The sequence below is a fragment of the Psammomys obesus genome, unplaced genomic scaffold, assembly GCF_907164565.1.
Source record: "Psammomys obesus unplaced genomic scaffold, mPsaObe1.curated_primary_1811, whole genome shotgun sequence".
Lineage (NCBI taxonomy): Eukaryota > Metazoa > Chordata > Mammalia > Rodentia > Muridae > Psammomys > Psammomys obesus.
The window spans coordinates 10,391,656-10,410,685 of NW_026590062.1; the positions used below are offsets into that span (position 1 = coordinate 10,391,656).

At 41.9% G+C, this 19,030-nt stretch overlaps 1 protein-coding gene across 5 annotated transcripts in view; it reads left to right on the forward strand.

Annotated features, from left to right (window-relative positions):
* Positions 1–19,030, forward strand: part of Atxn2 (ataxin 2) — a 111,152-nt gene that overhangs the window by 46,260 nt on the left and 45,862 nt on the right. For all 5 annotated transcript variants that reach the window (XM_055606076.1, XM_055606073.1, XM_055606072.1 and 2 more), the window contains exon 7: positions 16,889–17,013. In XM_055606076.1, the coding sequence (XP_055462051.1) occupies positions 16,889–17,013 (125 nt within the window). The remainder of the gene's footprint in view (positions 1–16,888; positions 17,014–19,030) is intronic.

The following is a 19,030-nucleotide window of genomic DNA, read 5'->3' on the forward strand; positions in this document are numbered from 1 at the left end:
CTTCCTTCCTTCCTTCCTTCCTTCCTTCCTTCCTTCCTTCCTTCCTTTCATTAAATTTTCATTTTTTTATATTAATTATAGTTTATTCACTTTGTACCCCAGCTGTAGCCCTCTGCCTCATTTCCTTCCACTCCCACCCTCCCTCCCTCATCATCTTCTATGCCCCTCTCCAAGTCCACTGATCGGGGAGGTCCTCCTCCTCTTCCATCTGACCCTAGCTTATCAGAACTCATCAGAACTGGCTGCATTGTCTTCTATGGCCTGGCAAGGCTACTCCCCCATTAGGGGGAGGCGGCTGCCTTTTTTTCTTAACTGAGTTATGTTGCAAACATATTGGGAATGCTTTCTTTATCTGTGTGTATCACAGGGTAGTATGAAGCTCAGAGGGCGGCTGAGTACTGTTCACTGAGCCATCCTTCTAGCCCCGGGGTACTTTTCCTTTCTCTTTTTAAAAATAATTTATTTTATGTGCATCGGTGTGGAGGTGTTAGATCCCTTGGAACTGGAGTTACAGACAGTTGTGATCTGCCATGTGGTGCTAGGAATTGAACCTAGGTCCTTCGGAAGAATAGGTAGTGCTCTCAACCACTGAACCATCTCTCCAGCCCTCCACCCCCACCCCCAGGGGCCTTTTCTGTGTTTGTAGTGTCTGTATGTGCTTGTGGGCCTCTTGTGTATGTAAGCAGCAGAAGTAGATGTTGAGTGGGGTTTTTGTTTGTTTTCCCCCTTTTCTTCCTTTTATTTTTCCCCTTTGTTTTTCTTGAACTCATTAAGTAGATCAGACTGGCCTTGACTCAGATCTGCCTGCCTCTGCCATGTTAGTGCTGGGATAAAAGGTGTATGTATTCCTCAATCATGTCCTGTCTTATTTGTTTTGGAACAGGGTTTCTTACTGAACCTGTAGCTCACTGATTGGCTAGACTGGGTGGCCAGTGTACCCTGGGAATTTTCCTGTGTGCATTTCTAGCAGTTGAGGTGACAGTTGCACAGCAACATGTTCTGTGGGTCCTAGAATTTGAGTTCAGGCCTTCATGTTCTGGAAGTGTTTTACCAACTGTGCCTGCCTCTGCCTTCATTTTTCCCTCTTTAGCCACCTTCTTTTGTTGCCATTTGTCTTAAAATCAGACCTCTCTCTCTTACTCTGCTCTTTCGAGGGTCCTTTCTAGTCTGTATTTTCCTTTCTTTTCCCCCTTCTTTCCATTGTGCCCCCCAAGTCCTCATACATGCTGACCGTCAGCTGTCACTGCCTGCTCCCCAGCCCCTAGTGATTAGTGATTTTGTGTTTGTATTGTGTTCTTTGTTTTGATGATCTCCCTGTGTGTGTGGATTTATATGTCCCCCTCTTGCTTGTTTCTCATGCTGCAACTTTACTGCTCTGTGCTTTTGTGTAGTCTCACCAGCTAGGATAGCAGGTCAGCAGATGGATATAGTGTTATACAAAGTTTGATTGTAACAGTGCTGTGTTCCTTCATTCATGTGTTGGCTGCAGCTGCTGTCCTGTAGATCTGGAGGTCAGTCTTATAACGGACAATAGGCCTTGCACATACATCTCATCTGGCCTTTGACAGGAAAGCTTGCCAACCCTTTGCCTAAATCATTCTTCGTTCTGTATTGGAGCCGTTTAGAGCTGATATTTTAAAAGAGCTACATTCTGTTCTGGTTTTGGTGCAATAGCAGAACATGCTTTATGTCTAATCTCTTGTTCAGCACTGATGCTTGGTCTAGTAGGCTGTGTGTCATCTCATTCAGTTTCTTCTTTATGGCCACTCAAATTGGAAGCAGTCCAAATAATCACTTGTGCTTTCCTGGGTCACATGCAGTAAGAAGTAATGATGCAGAATGACCCGAAGTAATTACAACTACCGCTTACTCCTGTTCTACAAATTGGATTCTGTTTCCTCCGGCTTTATGGAAGGAGCAACTAAATTTACCTCACCATTAGTTTCCTCCACAGATTCCTACTCCCTCCCTGATCTTTTATTTGGCCTTTACTTACTGTAAGTGTACGTATTATGTGGTGTGGAAGAGAGAACACCTTCAGGGAGTTGATTCCTTGTTACTCTGGGCTCTGGGTGTTGAATTGGGCTTGCTAGGCATGGGCCACCATCTTGGGCTTTTGTACTACTTGTTTCTGGACACCACACTCTTTATGCTACTGGTTTTTTCACTTCTGCCTGCAAATTATTCAAGTCTTTGTCTCTGAAAAGAATTGCTTTCCCCCTTCTCATACATACAGTCCTGAGGCCACTACCAGGTCATTTAGGACTCCTTCAGACTCTCAGGCCACATTTGACATGTTCAGTTTTAATAGTGTCGGCACCTGCTTTCCTCTATTGATCCTCCCTTTTTCTGCCTCATTCCTGGCTTATCTTTCCTTCTTACACTGCCGTCTCACATGCTTGTGCTTTCCGGGCTTTTTGCCATGTGTAAGCCGCTGCCCATTGCCTTACCGCTACCCTTAGACCAGGTTGTATGAGAGTGATGTTTCTTCCCATTATATTCTGAGTTCCCTAAATTTGAGTAGTATCTTTATTTTTTATTTTATTTTTTGTAGACAAGAGCTTACTCTTTACCCCAGGCTAGCCTTGAACTTGCTATGAGCTCTTGAGCTCTTGATAAATCTCTTGTCTGAGCTTCCTAAGTAGTAGGATTACAGGCATGAACCAGTATGTCTGTTTTTTTATGCTTGCTTAGTTTTATTTGTTTGGCTGGGTTTTAATCTTTTTTATTTTATTTTATTTTTTTCTTATCAGTTACATTTTATTAACTCTGTATCAGGTTTTAATCTTTTAAAAATTCTTATTATCAGCTGAGCATGTGGCCTACACCTTTAATCCCAGCACTCAGGGAGGCAGAGGCAGGCAGATCACTGTGAGTTTGAGGCCAGTCAGGTCTGAGTCCATGACAGTCAGGGCTACACAAGAAACACTGTCTAGAAAAACAAAACAAACAAACCCAGTCTGGAAAAAACAACAACAACAAAAAATTTCAGTATCTATGATAGTGTCTTAGCATGCAGCAGATGGGCTTATAGTTAGTTTCTTTGAATGCATGACATTTAGTATTCTAAAACATTTTTAAAGGCTCATAATTCTGTGTAAAGACTGGAAAAAGGGCTGGAGAAATGAGCCTTTAAACTATTGGCTAAGCATCAGATTTATGAAGCTGTGGACCTTCTGTTTACTTGTCTTCTGGAGGGAGTGTTGCAGTTATAGGACGTGCTGTCCAATAGCAGGTCAGCGCATTAAAAACAAGTTTTCCTGGGCTTGGTAGTGCTTTCTGTAATTCTAGCTAGAGGCTGAGGCAGGAGGAATAAGAGTACTATTTAGTACTAGTATAAGTAAGGTGGCCTGATTGGTTTTTACATATTTCATTTTTAAAATTACATTTGTTTATTATTATGTGGGCATGAATGCTATGGAATTTGTGTGAGGTTCAGAAGACAGCTTGTGGGAACTAATTTTCTATTACATGAATGCCCTGGTAGAGCTCATTGTCAGGTGTGGTGGCAGGTACCTTTAACCACTGAGCCATCTCATTGGTGTTTGTGTCTGTGTCTGGTCCCTCATACCCAAAGAGTCTCCTGTACCCAGGCTACTTGGTGTGCAGCCAAGGATGGTCTTGATTGCACTTCATGTCCTGAAGTTACAGGGGTCTGCTACAACGACAGTCTTAGTCTTACTCAATACAGGGTGTCCAACTGATGTGTTTCTGTATGATAGTCAAGACTCCTCCAGCTGAGCTACACCTGCTATCCTTGCCCTGACTGGGGTCAGTGCCCAGCCTTGCAAAAAAAAACCCCAATAATACTAAATAAATAAAAATGCTTTTAAAGTAGATTTGGGCAAATTGGAGATTTTGCTATGGTTTGAATGTAACTATTTAATATTGCAGTGTGGTCAGTGCTCAGTGATCTTATGATCTCTAAAGAGAAGAGCATCCTTTTTGTAGATATTGGTATGATGCTAAAAGGTTTTGCACTACCATGTATTTATAAAGAGAAGATGAAAATGTTTCCTTCTATACAACAGGTAGGACTTGCCTTCCCAGACATGAAAGTGCAGTAGAGTTTAATGTTTGTATTGACAGAATAAAGAACCCCAAACAGTCAGTTCATGCCTTGGTCTTTGTGTGCACAGTAAAGGCAAGGCTTTACTTGTAGACAAGCATATCATTATCCAGTGGCATTGGATAGCATGTAGGAGGGATTAGCTTCCTATTTCCTGCTATTTTGGCATAGTACCATATAAGACAACAGTGAGGTGCAGACACATGCTACAGCACACCTGGCATTTGTATAATTTTGAGAGAGAAGATGGGCATGTGCTGACTAATCTTGGTGGCCTGGTTGACATGCTAGAAAGAAAGACCATCTTCCTTCAGATTGATCCTTGGATATATCTATGGAGCATTTTTTGACTGCTGATTGGAGGAAGATCAATCCCTCTGTGGGGAGGTGCCACCTCTGGGCAGGTGGCTAGGACCATCTAGAGTAGCTGAGTGTAAGCCTGGAAGCAAACTAGCAAGCAGCACTTCACCAGTGTCTGCTTCAAGCTCTTGCCTTGAATTCTTAACTTGATGACCATTCCTTCCTTGATGATGGTCTGTAGCCTGTTAGGCATGAGGTCTTTTTTCCGTCAACTTGCTTTTCATGATGGTGTTTATCACAGCAACAGAAAAGCTGACCGTCACAGAAGAAAAATGATGAAGTAAATTTTGTTTTCTACAAAGCTAGTGACTTATCTCTAGAAGATCTGCTAGAAACTAGGAAATAGGATAGGTGTTGATGCATACAAAATGGTGACTGCCTCCCACCAACCAAAGAACCACAGTTTAAAGGGGTGGAGTTTGCTTCTCCCTTGCTGGGTGATCAAGAAGGGGAAGCTACTCCTGCCTGCTGATAGTGAGGCAAGTGGAAGACAGGCACCGATACACATGTGTCTTGGTTTCTAAAAGCAAGTAGCATTCTTGAACTCAACAGCAGGTACACAATTCACAAGAGCCCTGACATGCTCAGTAGTCCTCGTGTCATACCAGCCTCTGGTCTTTGGTATAGTTACAGTTTCATCTTTTCTTAGCAAGAGCAGATATGTTAACACTGGGCACAAGGCCAGCAGTGAAAGAATGGTGATGGGCTGCTTTATTTTCTTGTGTCCCTGCTGAATGCTGAGGGATGGGATGCCTTTTCACTAAGGGGTCCTAGGACGCAGGATGTGGTGTAAGCATGTTTAAATTAAACAGACAGTTTTTCTTCTGGTCTCTATTAGAGAAGAACAGTCTGAATTTAAGATGCTGAATGTGTGCCAGGAAGACACAGGTGTTTGCATAGCTATAAGAAATGGAATTTATTTAATTTTACTCAGTTTTTCTTCACTTGTTCTGGACACTGGGCAGTTTGGCCTAGGATTAAAGGTGTTCAGTAAACTAAGTCCTTTTAAAAAGTATTTTAGTAGCTATACTTCTGATGGGAGTGTCATTATTTTCGATTATTTATCTGAAGAAGATGTTTAGGTTTCCTGCCGCTGCTCTGTTACAGACTGGCTCTGCCTATTAGAACTATTAGAACAACTGGTCTGATGCCCTTAGGTGACAATCCAAGGCTTTGTACATGGCATGTTGACCACTGAGCTACATCCTAGTCTCTCTAGCAATGTGCTCAAAGTCCTGCGTGATCTCATGGCAATTACAGGGTTGGTGTGGTTTTGTGCGGCTTTGAATTGAGAATGTTTGGTTCCTGGTTGGTGGACTATTTAGGAAGGATTAGGAGGTGTGATCTTGTTGGAGGAGGAGTGTTGGTTGGCCTTGAGATGTTAAAGGCCCACACTACCTGCTACCTGGAGATGCCCTAGCACCATGCCTGCCTGCTGCCATGCTCCCCACCATTAATGGACTCCCCCTCTAAAAGCTGTAAGTGTCCAACTAAATGCTTTCTCCTTTGAGTTGCCATAGTTATGGTACCTCTTCACAGCAATAGAACAGTAATTTAGGTGTTTTCCACCATTGGTTGTCCGGGACATCTGTCCCGTTTTTCATGCAGCTTTATGGGAGGAACCAAGACACTTTAAAACAGCAAGTTGTATTTTTAAAGAAAATAGCACTTTACAAATGTTTACTTTTTCAGATTGATTCTTTCCAGGTACTGTGTGAAATGGTTCCCACCTAGGGCTCCAGCTCCTAATGTGTCCATCATCTCAGGTGCTAGAATTGTTGTGCACTGCCATGCCCAGCAATTAGTTAACTTGTTTCTTTTCTTTTTTTTTAACCCCTCCCCTTCCCTCTCTTTCTCTCTCTTCTTTTCCTTTAAATTATATATTTGAGATTGTGTCTCTGTGTATTTCAGTCTAACCTGAACTTGCTGTATAGACCAGGCTGGCCCACTTCTGCCTCCTATGGTGCTGGAATAATTGTGCTAGCATCAGTTTCTTTTTCTTTTCCTTTCTTTTTCTTGTTTTTTGGGTTTTGATTTTGTGTGTGTGTGTGCGTGCGTGCGTGCGTGCATGCGTGCGTGACAGGCTTTCTCTGTGGCTGTCTTGGAACTCACTCTGTAGACCAGACTGACCTGGAACTTGCCCAGCTTGCTTACATATGTATTTGTTTGTTTGTTTGTTTATTAATTAGAAAAAGTAGCTTTCTTGACTAGTTATTTCATACACTACCCTACCCCCCATTCACCTAAAGTCCCATTTACCTGTTTTTCTTTGGTTCTTTACCTATGAAAGTTTTGCCCATCAAGGTTTATTCCTGTTCTTCTGTGGTTTGTGGCTTGTATGCTTATGTTTTTGCTTTTGTTTTTCCAAGACAAGGCCTAACTATATGGCCCTGGCTTGCCTGGAACCTGCTATGTAGACCAGACTGTCCTCAAACTCATAGTCTCTTCCTTTCTACCTTCTGAGTGCTGGGGTTAGAGCTATGTGTCATCACAGCTAAGTATTTTATTTTATTTTTATTTTACATTAATGTCTCTGTGTAGTTCCAGCTTTCCTGGAACTTACGATGTAAGGCTTTTATTTCTGTATATATGGTGTTAGTGTGTCTGCCATGTGTGGGGGTGTCCATGGAGTCTAAAAGGGAGTATTGGCTACTCTGAAGCTGAAGTTACAGGAGGTTGTGGAGTCTCTTTGTGGCTGCTGGGATCTTCCTTCTGGAAGAGAAACAGACTCTCTCGTGCCCAAACAGACTCTCTCGTGCCCCGGAACTGATTGTGCTTGTGGGGGATTTTAACTTGTTTATGTGTAGATATGTCAGATGTTCAAGCATCATCTACTGTCCTCCTAGAAAAGTGTCTTAGTACCTTTCCTGAACGTAAGGCCGACACTGAAGTCAAGATGTATCGAAGCTGCAGAGAAGGCTCAGAAGTGGCTGAGAGCACTTGCAGAAACCCACTGTTCTACAGAAACCCAGTACTCTAATGGCACTTCATACCTCTTCAGCTCCAGTTCCAGGGGATCTGATGCCCTCTTCTGGACTCTGCAGGCACTGCATGCATGTAGTACCCTGACATACACAAAGGCAAAACATGCATACACATAAAATAAATCTTTAAAGAAATAATGGTATATGAATTTTCAGTGGTTCTCTACAGAGCTGTAGTATCCTGTTACTTTGCCATTGTAGTAAGTTGAATCTAAACTTTTTAAAGATTTATTTTTATGTATATGAGTGCCTGCATGTAGATATGTGCATCTCGTGCATGCCTTGTGTCCCTGAGATCAGAAGAGGTCACTGGATAGCTTGGATTAGTTGCAGGTAGTTGTGAGTCCCTATGTGGTTGCTGGGACTCAAACCTAGGTCTTCTGCAAGAGAAACAGAAGTACTAGTCCTCAGACACTCATGAAAAAAATTGTTTTGAGTCTGGGTTTCATTGTTTAGCTCTGGCTGGCCTCTAGCTCACAGAGACACCACCACCATCACACCCAAGCCTTCCAAATTGTTTTGACTGCTATGGGTTCCTTGTGTTTTCCAGTGAGTTTTAGTGTTATTTTGTTACTTTTTGTAAAATTGCTAGAGATTACATTAGGTCTGTAGTTCAAATTTGGAGAGAAATCAAAATTAGGAGGTGTCTTTTTACTTACTCAGGTTATCTTCCATGGTTTTGTTTGTTTTTTAAAGAAATGTTTGCCTCCTTCAGAGTAAGTGTTTTTATACTTAAGATTTTGGGGAGGGGCAGTGATTTGGAGATGATCTTGCAATGTAGCTTGGTCTTGCTACAAGTTTACTGTCTTCTTGTTGTACAGCCTTCTGAATTCTGGGATTGCATGCATGCCTGTGTCTCCCTGCATTATTTCTAAGTATTTTCCTTGAATTCTATTCGTGTAAATTGTTTTCTGCAGAAATCCTTGATCCTTCTACATTGCCTTCATATTGAGCACTCTTGTTTTGCTGTGTTTATACACCAATGACACAGGTGTTCTCCTTTCGAGCTCTTAGAAGCATACGCACCACAGAGTGGTGCCCCATTGCTCATGTAGTACTTTGCCACTGAAGACCACAGCTAGTTGTGTGGATGTACTTTGTAGGATTCCTTCCTTATATCCATAAAAAGTTGTAATTGTTGGATTGGACATTCAGATTCTCATTGAGGTTTCTTTGTAGTTTAAAAGCAAAAAATGTTTTATGAACAGTTTACAACAGTTGTTGTTGTTGTTGTTGTTGTTTTTTAAGGCAGTGATAGGATGTTTGTTCCTTCTCTTACATGGTAACAGACACATCAGGGGAAACATGGTGGGCACTCCTTTAGTTCCGTTGTATGGGAGTCAGAGGATCTCTGTGGGTTTGAGGCCAGCCAGGTCTGCACATGAGTTCAAGGATAGCCAAAGCTGCGTAATAGACCCTGTCACAAAAAAGATGACATGTTAGTCTTGAGAGGCCTGACTCTACTGGGTTTATTTAGCTATAAGTAGCTCATGAAGTGCATGTCCCCAAAAGATGCCAGGTTTCTCGTATAAGTGAAGGCTGGTGCGGGTCTGTAGCTCAGTGGGGGAGTCTTGCTCTGTGAGGCTAGAGGTCAGCTCCTAAGCAACCAAACAGGATAGCATACAACTGACGGACCTACTTGACCCTCTCCTTAAGCTCAGGCTTCTAATTCTCTCACTGGGTAGGCTGAGATAGGAAAAGTTATTGTTAGTTTAAGGCAGCCAGGTGTACAGAGTGAGATCTTGTTACAAAAACAAGCAAAAAACAACAACAACAACAACAAAAAACAAAGTGAAATAGCACAGATATAAGAGAACTTTTGGCTTAAATTTATGTGAAAACATTATTTCCTACTCTTTTTAAAGATGACGCGTATAGCTCTGGTTGGTTCACTTTGGGTGTTAAGTTTGCAGGCATGAGCTACTATGCTCAGCTTATGTGTTAACTTTTCCTTGGCATGATCCTGTCCACATTCTTTCCATTCTCTCTTCACTCAGATAGCTGGTGTCCTCAGAATGGTGGCCTAAGCCACTTTTCTTCAGCTCTTCTTGCCCATCAATCATGTGTGGGCTATAGTTCTCAAACACTACTGTTACTGTGTCCATTGTTCTTTGCCTTGTTTAGAATAACCAGAGGCTGTGGTTACTACAGATCAGTTGGGACTTTTGCAGTTTATTTAATTGCCTCATTTGTGTGGCTTAGAACTCACTGTGAAGCGTAGACTAGACTGAGACATGAGGTGAGCCCCTTGTTCCCATTCTCTGAGTTGAGATTATAGATGTGGGTTGCTTTTATTTTAATACTGTAGTTCTTCCTAATTCTCTGCTTTAAAGTTTCCAGTTCAAGGAACAACTGTTGACTGACTATGATTGGGCTCCTCAAAGCCTTGCATTTTGTAGTTAAGTGTTTGATCATCTCTATAATGTGTACTGTGTTGGCATGTAGGACAGAGCTGTGTATTTTTGGCCTGCACTATGTTGTGGTTGTGGATAGGGACTTGATGCATCAGATGTGAGTTTTCAGTGACAGGTATGGTAGAGAATGATTTTCAGATTGCCCTTTTTTTTTTTTTCCTTTTTTCAGAGCAATACTCCACTAGGAACATTGCCCTTTTTTACCTTGTGTAGCAGCTTACGAAGGACTGTCAGCTCTGACCACAGCTATCAATGTCTTCATAGTGGTGCTGTTCTCTTCTCCTGCTCTTCCATGTTTCTTTTCTTGGTGGTTTTTGTTTTGTTTTATTTTTAATATGTATTTTATTATTTTATTTATTTTTGTTTTTCAAGATGGTGTTTTTATAAGACCCAAACTTAACCTATAAGCTCCATGTTGCTGAAAATAAAAGGTGTCGGGCTAAATATGTTTATTATTAGCCCTATAATTATTACAGCGATATTGTCTCACTCACTGTCATAATTAGTAAAGGACGCAGACTCCTGATTTTATAATTCCCTTATGATACATTGGGTTAGGCAGATAATTCCACTCATGCTATCTCATATCTCCTAGCCTGCATCCCATTCCATCTGCCTTAACCATTGCTGTCTGGGCTACCTTCCATCCATAATCTTATAAATACTTGCTTATTCTTCATCTGGCTCGCTCCTTTCCATGCTGTTCTCACCTTCCTTCCGGCCCAGGTGCTTCTCTCTCCACCTAACTCATGGTAGCTTCCTCTTCCCTTCCTATCTGTCTCTTTCCAAGATCCTCCCTGTCCCCAAAAACCTCAAACCTTGGCCACACCTCCCCATCCACCTTGCTCAGGTGTGTTGGCATTTCATTGATTAAGCAGAGAGGCAAAATTTGGAGTATGTGAGTGTATGCTTGTGGCAAGCAGGCCTCCGGGGGGAAATTGATTAACATAGGATAGCACCAGACCAACTCCTATCAGCTCCACCTGTCCATGGACCAGGTAACTTCCTGGAATGCTGGGAGTTGTAAAAAGCAGCAAGGGAAAATATGGTGGCCTTATAGGTTTGTCCTGAAAGGCCCCTACAACACATGTCTGGGGGCAATTCACCTGGGAATTTTAGGGAATGATCCTGACCAAAGTCCTTCCTGGTCAGTGTTTAATAAAGCTTGCTTCAAATTTGGCTCAAAAATAGGAACTGTTTTTTCTCTTGCAAATCTCAGGATTAACATTTGGAGACCCCAATGAGATTAGAAAGACCATTCCACGCCAAATTCTGGAGCTAGAATCTTTGCACTCTATCTCTGCCTGGTGTCCCCACCCCTTTCAGTGAATGGCCATGCTCGAAAAAGGAAATAGCAAGTATTTTTTTATGGAGGTCTCCTTTTGGTAAGTCATAGAAGCCTTTTTTTTTTTTAATTTTTTTTAGCTAGCTTCCTGTGATAATTTTCTTTTTGGTTTTTGGATTCTGGGTTCTGGTTAATGGGGTACCTTATCTGGGAAAGGGGAGGACATGCGGAGGTCCCTACCTACTCCCACCCTCCACCCCACTCTCTGTGTAGCCCTGGCTCTCCTGGAACTTCTCTGCAGACCAGGCTGGCCTCAAACTCAGAGATTCGCCTGCCTCTGCCTTTGCCTCCACCTCCTGAGTTCTGGGGTTAAAGGCATGCACCACTAAGCCTGGCTTTATTTTTAATTATGTATATGTGTGTCCAATATGAGCACACAAACATGGCTGCCCATGTGGCCCATAGGTGTAGGATCCCCTGCAGCTGGAGTCAACAGATGGTTGTGAGCCATCCAACATTGGTATTGGGAATTGGATTTGGGTTCTCTGGAGAAGCAGTATATGCTCTTAACTGCTCGAGGCATCTCTCCAGTCCCTTAGGAATTTGTTTGTTTTGGGGACAAGGTCTTACTTATCACAGGCTGACTCGGAGGTTTTCAAGTGGCTGAGTGTTCTCCACTACTGCATACTGGGGGTTGCAGTGTACTTTGGTATTTTAAAACAGCAAAGTGGGGTCAATTATAGAACATTAAACTTGCCCATATACTGTGTGTACTTGTGGCACAAGGGCTTGAAACCAGGGCCTGTGGTTCTGCCTGGCATCTAGCCCTAATCCCTGTCTGTTCTGTTCAGCTGGTCTTGTTTCAGCTTCAACCCTTTGCTTGTTTCTGATTAACCGGGCATGGTGACACATGCTTGTAATCTCAGCATTGGCATGCTAAGATGGGAGAATTGCCATACATTACAGTTTGGTCTAGGTCACAGACATTACAGCTTAGTTCCAGATCATTCTGGGTTGTTACGGAATGAGCTCCAATCCCAAGAACAGACCCATCTGGACAGTGGTGGTACAAGCCTTTAACCCCAGCACTCAGGAGACAGAGGTAAGCAGATCTCTGTGAGTTCAAGGCCAGCCCAGGCTACAGAGAAGTTCCAGGACAGCCAGGACTGCACACAAAAACTCTACATCTAGAGCTTGGGGTTGGTGTTGAGAGAACGGACAAAACAAAACAAAATTCTGATTATATTGAAGCAGTTATTGCAGTAAATTCTAAAAAGACGGGCTTGGGTGCAGCTTCCCCTGCTTCTGGAGGATGGTCAACAAAAAGACAGAATTAAATTTTTCTTAATTTCATGGCGAGTGCATAGAGGGTGCACACGTGGAAGTCAGCAGACAAAGTTTAATAGTTTCTCTTTTTACCTCTGGGGATTGAACTCAGGTTTTCAACCTCTTAAAAAGCAAACTCTTTAACCTGCTGAGCCCTCTCACTGGCCCTGTAGTTTAATTTTTATGATTCTGGGGAGCAAAATGAATGCCCCTCTGTGCCAGCTAACATTCTATTTAGTTGTACCTTACCTCATTTTGTAGTTCTGTAAATTTAAAATTTTTGTTTACTTATAATATAGCACTAACATTTTACTTACTTGACTACTATTCTGGCTCAGCCTTCAAAATTTCTTTTAGAGATTAGGTAAGATGATAGCTTAGGAGATAAAGCTGCCTGCTACCAAGCAGGGCCTGAGTTCAAGTTCCAGGAACCAAGTGCTTAGAGGAGAAAATAGATTCCTAAAATTTGTCCTCTGACTACCACATGTGTTGTTGCTTTTCCATACATTAAATGAATAAATGTTAAAAAACAAAAACAATAAAATATACAGAACAAAAGAGAAGCATAGACCCAGTAGCATTAGAAATTGACCAGGTCTGTAAAAACGTTATTGAGTTTCACTATTTTTAAAACATTTATTATGTCCTTGACAAGCATTTGGAGGTCAAAGGACTACTCAGGGGAGTTGATCCTCTTCTTTAGCCATTTAGGGCCAAATGCCAGCCCATTTCTTCATCATTATCATCATCATCATCAAAATCCAATTCTTGGACAAGTTTGGCTGTTTTGCTTTGTTTTCTCCCTGTTTGAGGCAGCTTGAAATGTACAATGTACCCCAGGTTGATTTGAGTTACTTACATAAGCTACCATGCCTGGAGAAGTTGAACATTTTCTTAGAGATAGAGTTGTTTGAGGAGCAGAGTGTAGATGGGATAGGAAATAGTTATTTCCTACTAAGCCAGGTGGCAGCAATGACCCAGACTACAGATGCCCATTGTGGGTGAGGCATAGAAGTGGGGTAAAGTGTACCTTTCCCCCTCTAGTCTGGAGGCTTTTGTAAGTTGTGTGTTTATCAAGTAAGAGAGGGAGACACAGAAACAGCTAAATATTTCTTTCTTGTCTGATAAGTCCTCCTGTTTCTCCTTTTCTTTTCTGTGCTTATGTGGTACTACATGTTGTATTTACAGTATTTATGTCATGTAGACCACAAGAGAAAATGGATAGACATTCAGTTATGACTTGGACATGGTCTGCCTGTGACTAGAATGTGACTGGGATTCCTAGTCACTAGCAGTGACACTTCTAAAGTCCAAGCCACGATAAGAGAAATATATTTATTGTACAAGTGGTACAGTTCATTCTGCCATATGGAATATTGCTCAGAATATGGGATTACCTTTCAGGTCTTTCTTCCCTTTAGATCATGAGACTGTTGTCCTGAAGTCCGGTACTTGGGGCTGAAGCCTCTCTCCAAACTGGCTTTAGAAAGCTGCTTGCTTTTTGAAGGAGTGCCATTCCTTGGGTCCTTTTGCATTTTCCTTGCTTCCACTTCTACTTTGAAGGAAGAGCATAAGCTAAGTTACAGTGTGTGACTACTCTTTCTTTATAATATGTAGTAGTGAAAAATGAAGCAGGCTGAGTCAATGCCTCTTAATGCAACCTTCATTGTTGACAGCAGTGGGAATCTGGTTCTGGGGACTCACCAGGTCTGCTCACTTCTTCTGAGCTATCTTCTGAGTAGTAGGCTGCTGTCTGATGATGCTCCGAATCAGAACACAAAAATGTAATTGAAAGTTTGTGGGTTGGTTTTATGGGATTTTTTTGTTTTGTTTTGTTTTGTCTTTTTTCTTTTTCTCCCCACAGTGTTACTCTTGAGAGGTACTTGTGACTCATCCCTAAAGTTGCTGAAATTTTCACACACGTTCCCCCAAACAAGAGAAGATGCATTTAGCCAGCTCTGACACATATCTATATTCCCAAAGGCTGAGCGTGGATAATCTCAGAGGTGCAGTTCACCGTACTTGGCTGTCTCTGAGGCTCGGTGTCCAAAAAGGAGAATAACTTATGGCTGTGTGACACTCTTCTATACTTTACCTTTTATCATGCTTTCCTCCTTCATTTCTTTCTTCCTGTCTGTGTCTCTCTCTCTGTCTTAGCAGTTTCTTTCAGGCAGGGTCTTACTGTATTGTGTAGCAGTGAACCTCATACCTCAGCCTCACAGTTTTTGAGGCACAGTTCTCAGCTTTGAGTTTTAACTTCCTGAATCAGAATGTTAAGATTTTGTTGTTTGAGACAAGTTTTCTCTGTGTAGCTTTGGCTGTCTTGGAACTCACTTTGTAGACCAGGTTGGCTTTGAACTCACCGAGATCTTCCTGCCTCTGCCTCCTGAATGCTGGGATTACAGGCTTGGGCCACCATGCTGGGCTGAATGTTGAGATTTTTTTATGCTCAGTTTGTATCTAAGTAGATGCTTTATTAACATAAATGTGTGCTTTTAAAAAAGCTAGTGGTTAACATGTTAACAGTGTTTTGTTGATAAACAATGCTGCAGCTTTGCGTAGAGATGAATATGACTGGTAGTAAGTGCCCTGTAATAGACTTTGTGTTTTTAGTTCCTTTTAGTTAAAGGAATCTCAGGATCCTAACAAATAATTATTTGCGATTGTAATTTATTTTTTTTGTTGTTGTCGTCTTTGATTTTCAAGACAGGGTTTCTTCGTGTGAGTAAATTAATTTTTAAAAGATTATTTTTGATTAAGTGTATGTGTATGTTCGCCTGAGTACAGGTGCCTGCAGAGGCCAGAAGAGCATGTCAGATTTCCCGGAGTTGGAGCTATCAGTGGTTGTGAGCCTCCCAGTGTAGGTGCTGGGAACTGAACCTAGTCTTCCGCAAGAGCAGAGTCTTCTTTCCAGGTTCATAAATTAATTTTTACCAACAGCTGATAGAGCTTCTACATCAAATGACGTAGAATAAGGTTTGAGTCAGTCTAGCAGAAAATAATGAGACTAGCTATTTGGGGCTATTTGGGGCTTCCAGATGAAGATGGGGTGTTGGGAAATGAGCAGTGTCTTGTCCCTCTCAAAAAGATTTATCCCCGGTACAGCTCCATTCTACTTCTATTGCTCTGAGGGGTTCCTTGTATGCATGCTTGGTGCTTGTAATTGATAGTAGCAGGAGACATCTCTTGGTGAGGCAAGCAGCTAGTAAGCATGGCACACGTCCATGTTTCTATACCCCCATTTGGAAAGAGAGGTGGTTAGGCCACGCTAGCCCTCAGTACTATGCTTAAAATTGTCACCCGCATATTTTACTTTGGCAGTATCTTGCTTGATCCTTGGGGATGCTATGACTAAGCAGTGCCACATCAAAACCCTGAAATAGTTTCTTTTGTGGGATAATTCTACACCTTAACACTTGTATCTTCTTGCTCTTTGTAGCAACTTGCAGTAAGGGTCGGGCCTGTTGGGCCACAAGGGTTTGGGAGCTTGTGGGCTAATACTAGTTTCCGTGAGCCTGCCTCCTGCTAGAGACAGACTCTGTAGAATTTGAACTACTTCTTTTTTGGATATTTTGAGACAGGGTTTCTTTGTGTAACCCTGGCTGTCCTGGAACTCTCTTTGTAGACCAGTCTGCCCTGGAACTCAGAGACTCCTGCCTCTGCATCCTGAGTACAAGGATTAAAGACATCCACCACCACACCCATCTTGAATCTGAACATCTTAAGAAGATGGTATTGAGGAGATGTTTTAGAAAGGGATGGGTCACTAAGAATGGCTTTAACTTACCACATGTCTTGTCAGAATATATGTTTGGATACTGATCCTGCACAGAGACCTAAGCTTAGAATGTTAAAGCCATTCTGCCTAGTCACACAGGGTGTGTCACTTGCTTGCCATCCCAGCACTGGAGAGGTACAGACAAGCAGGAGGAGTGCTACAAGTTCAAGGCCAGTCTGGGCTACATGTTGAGTTTTAGGTCAGTTAGGGCTATACTGTCTCCAAAAAAAAAGATAGAAAGAAAAGAAAAAACAGGACAACTAATGGTATTTGGCTATAGATACTTCAAAGATGTGTCTTTTTGTTTTCCGGTTTTTCGAGACAGGGTTTCTCTGTGTAGCCCTGGCTGTCCTGGGCTTACTTTATACACCAGGCTGGCCTTGAACTCACAGCGATCTGCTTGCCTCTGTCTCTGGAGTGCTGGGATTACAGGCGTACGCCACAGGGCCTGGCTAAAGATTTATCTTAATGGGTGGATCTCTTCAACAAAAGAGAGCATGAACTCACAGTTAAATTAGCTTGGTTGTATGCAGTGCTTCACAACTCGAAGTGATGAGAGGAAATGTCTTCACTAGTCACCTGTGCTGTAGTGCACTGGTTCATTGTTACTTAGATACCAGAAATCACTTTGGCTCTGCATCTGAATGTTGCCTGCCTGCTGTCATTTTACAGATGCTTTTACCGACTCTGCAGTCAGCGCTAAAGTGAACGGTGAGCACAAGGAGAAAGCCCTGGAGCCCTGGGATGCTGGGGAGCTCACAGCCAGCGAGGAGCTGGAGGCTCTGGAGAATGATGTGGTGAGTGCCCTCTGTGATAGCTCAGGGTGCAGCACACACCAGCTTGCAATATAAACAAGCTTCTGTCATAGGGAGCACATTTAGAGCAGTGCTTTGTCTCTGGGCAGTAAAGAATAAGAAAAGAAAAGACCGTCACCTTGACTTGAGGGCTCAGCGCTCTTAAGTTCTTTGTAATAAGATAGTGATGAGCAATTTACTTTTGGAAACTGGAAGTTAAAAGATGGGAGCTTGTTTTGTGTTGAATACCTGCAAAATAAGCAGCCTAAGACAGGTACCACTTAACTCTGTGTTGATTTTCCAAGAAATGAGGTCAAGTTGGCCTTTTTGTCTGAGAAAGAGAGTTCTCATTAAGATAAAACTTTTAAGTTGGGTGTGGCAACTGTAGAAGTTAGGAGTTCAACATGTACTGAAGAGAAAGTTTCAGGCTAGCCTGAGCTATATAAGACCCTGGCTTAAAAAAAACAAACAAAGCAGCCAGATGTGGTATTATCTGATTTTTATCAGGAGGCAGAAACAGACAGGTCTATGTAACAAGTTTGAGGCTAGCTGTGGCTACACAGTCACCCTGTCTGTGGGTGAAAAATAGCAATCACAAAACATAAATAATTAGGTTAAATGAAAATTTACTTATTGCCTAATTTTTTGAAGTTAAATCAGTACTATTTTCTATAGAAATTTGTTTCTGAAATGCCCATTTATCGTGTATTATTTGTCCTGGCATACCATCCACAAGTCAAATCTTAGTAGACTTTGTGATAGAGCATAGAGCTTATTATATTTTCTATAATTAAAATTTTTATTTTTTGTGTATGGCTGTATTGCATGTAGGTCTTTGCACTATACTTGGTGCTTTTAGAAGCTAGAAGAGTGTGTCAGATCCCCTAGAACTGGAGTTACAGATGGTTGTGAGTGTCCGCGTGTGTACTAGGAAGTGAACTCAGGTCCTTTAGAAGAACAGAATGCTTATAACCGTTGAACCGCCTCTCCAGCCCCCTAAAGTGTAGTGATTTAATGTTCAGCTGTGTCATAAATAAGGTTAAGTGGGCAAAGAAACTTCTGTTGTGAATAGAGAACCGAGTTTACTGTATAGGACTCAGTTATGTGATAAATAGTGACTTTTCTAAGAGCTCAGTTGGCTAAAGAACAAGACTATCCTGGAAGGCTGGTAGTGTTAACCTGCAAGCTTAATATGATGCTTCTCATGGGTGTGTATCACTGCACCTTTGGGATGGGAAACAGGAACAGTTTTTACTTTATTAGTTAGGGGGATAAGTTTATTGAAGGTTTGGGGACCCTTCCAGGTGTTTATCAAAATTTAAAATGTATGATTTGTTCTGTTAGTCTTATTACTGAGAATTTATTTCAGCTAATTGTGGGTGGTGCATACCATTAGTCCCAACACTTAGAAGGCAGAGGCAGTTGGATTCTGACTTCAAGGCAGTCTGATCTACATAGCAAGTTCTAGGTCTGCCTGGGCTGCACTGTCGTTTTGTGTTGTGTTGTGTTGTGTGTTTTTGTTTTTCGAGACTTGGTTCTTCTGCATAACCTTGTTTGTCCTGGAACTTTACTCTGTAGACCAGGCTGGCCTAGAATTCACACAGATCCATTTGGCTTTACATCCTGAGTGCTGGAAGGTATGCAACACCAACTGGCTTGCAACCCTATCTTTAAAAAGAAAGAAAGGAAATATATACATTAAAAAATAAGAATTTACCTTAGTCGTAATATATCTATAATACATGCAAATAATTATGTTGCAGGGTATCTTTTGCAGCATTATTTCTGCTAGTAGGTACCCATCAGTTAAGCATGAATACTAATACTTAATAGAAATATATACCTACCAAAAGCCAGTATTCAAATAGGAAAGATACTTAATATATTTATTAACAGACAAAGCAAGTTGCAGAATATTCACCATGAGGGTGACCAAAGAGGGTGTCAGATTTTAGAACTAGAGTTCAGGTAGTTGAGAGCTGGTGTACAGAAGCTGTAAATCCAGCCTTGTTCCTCTGTA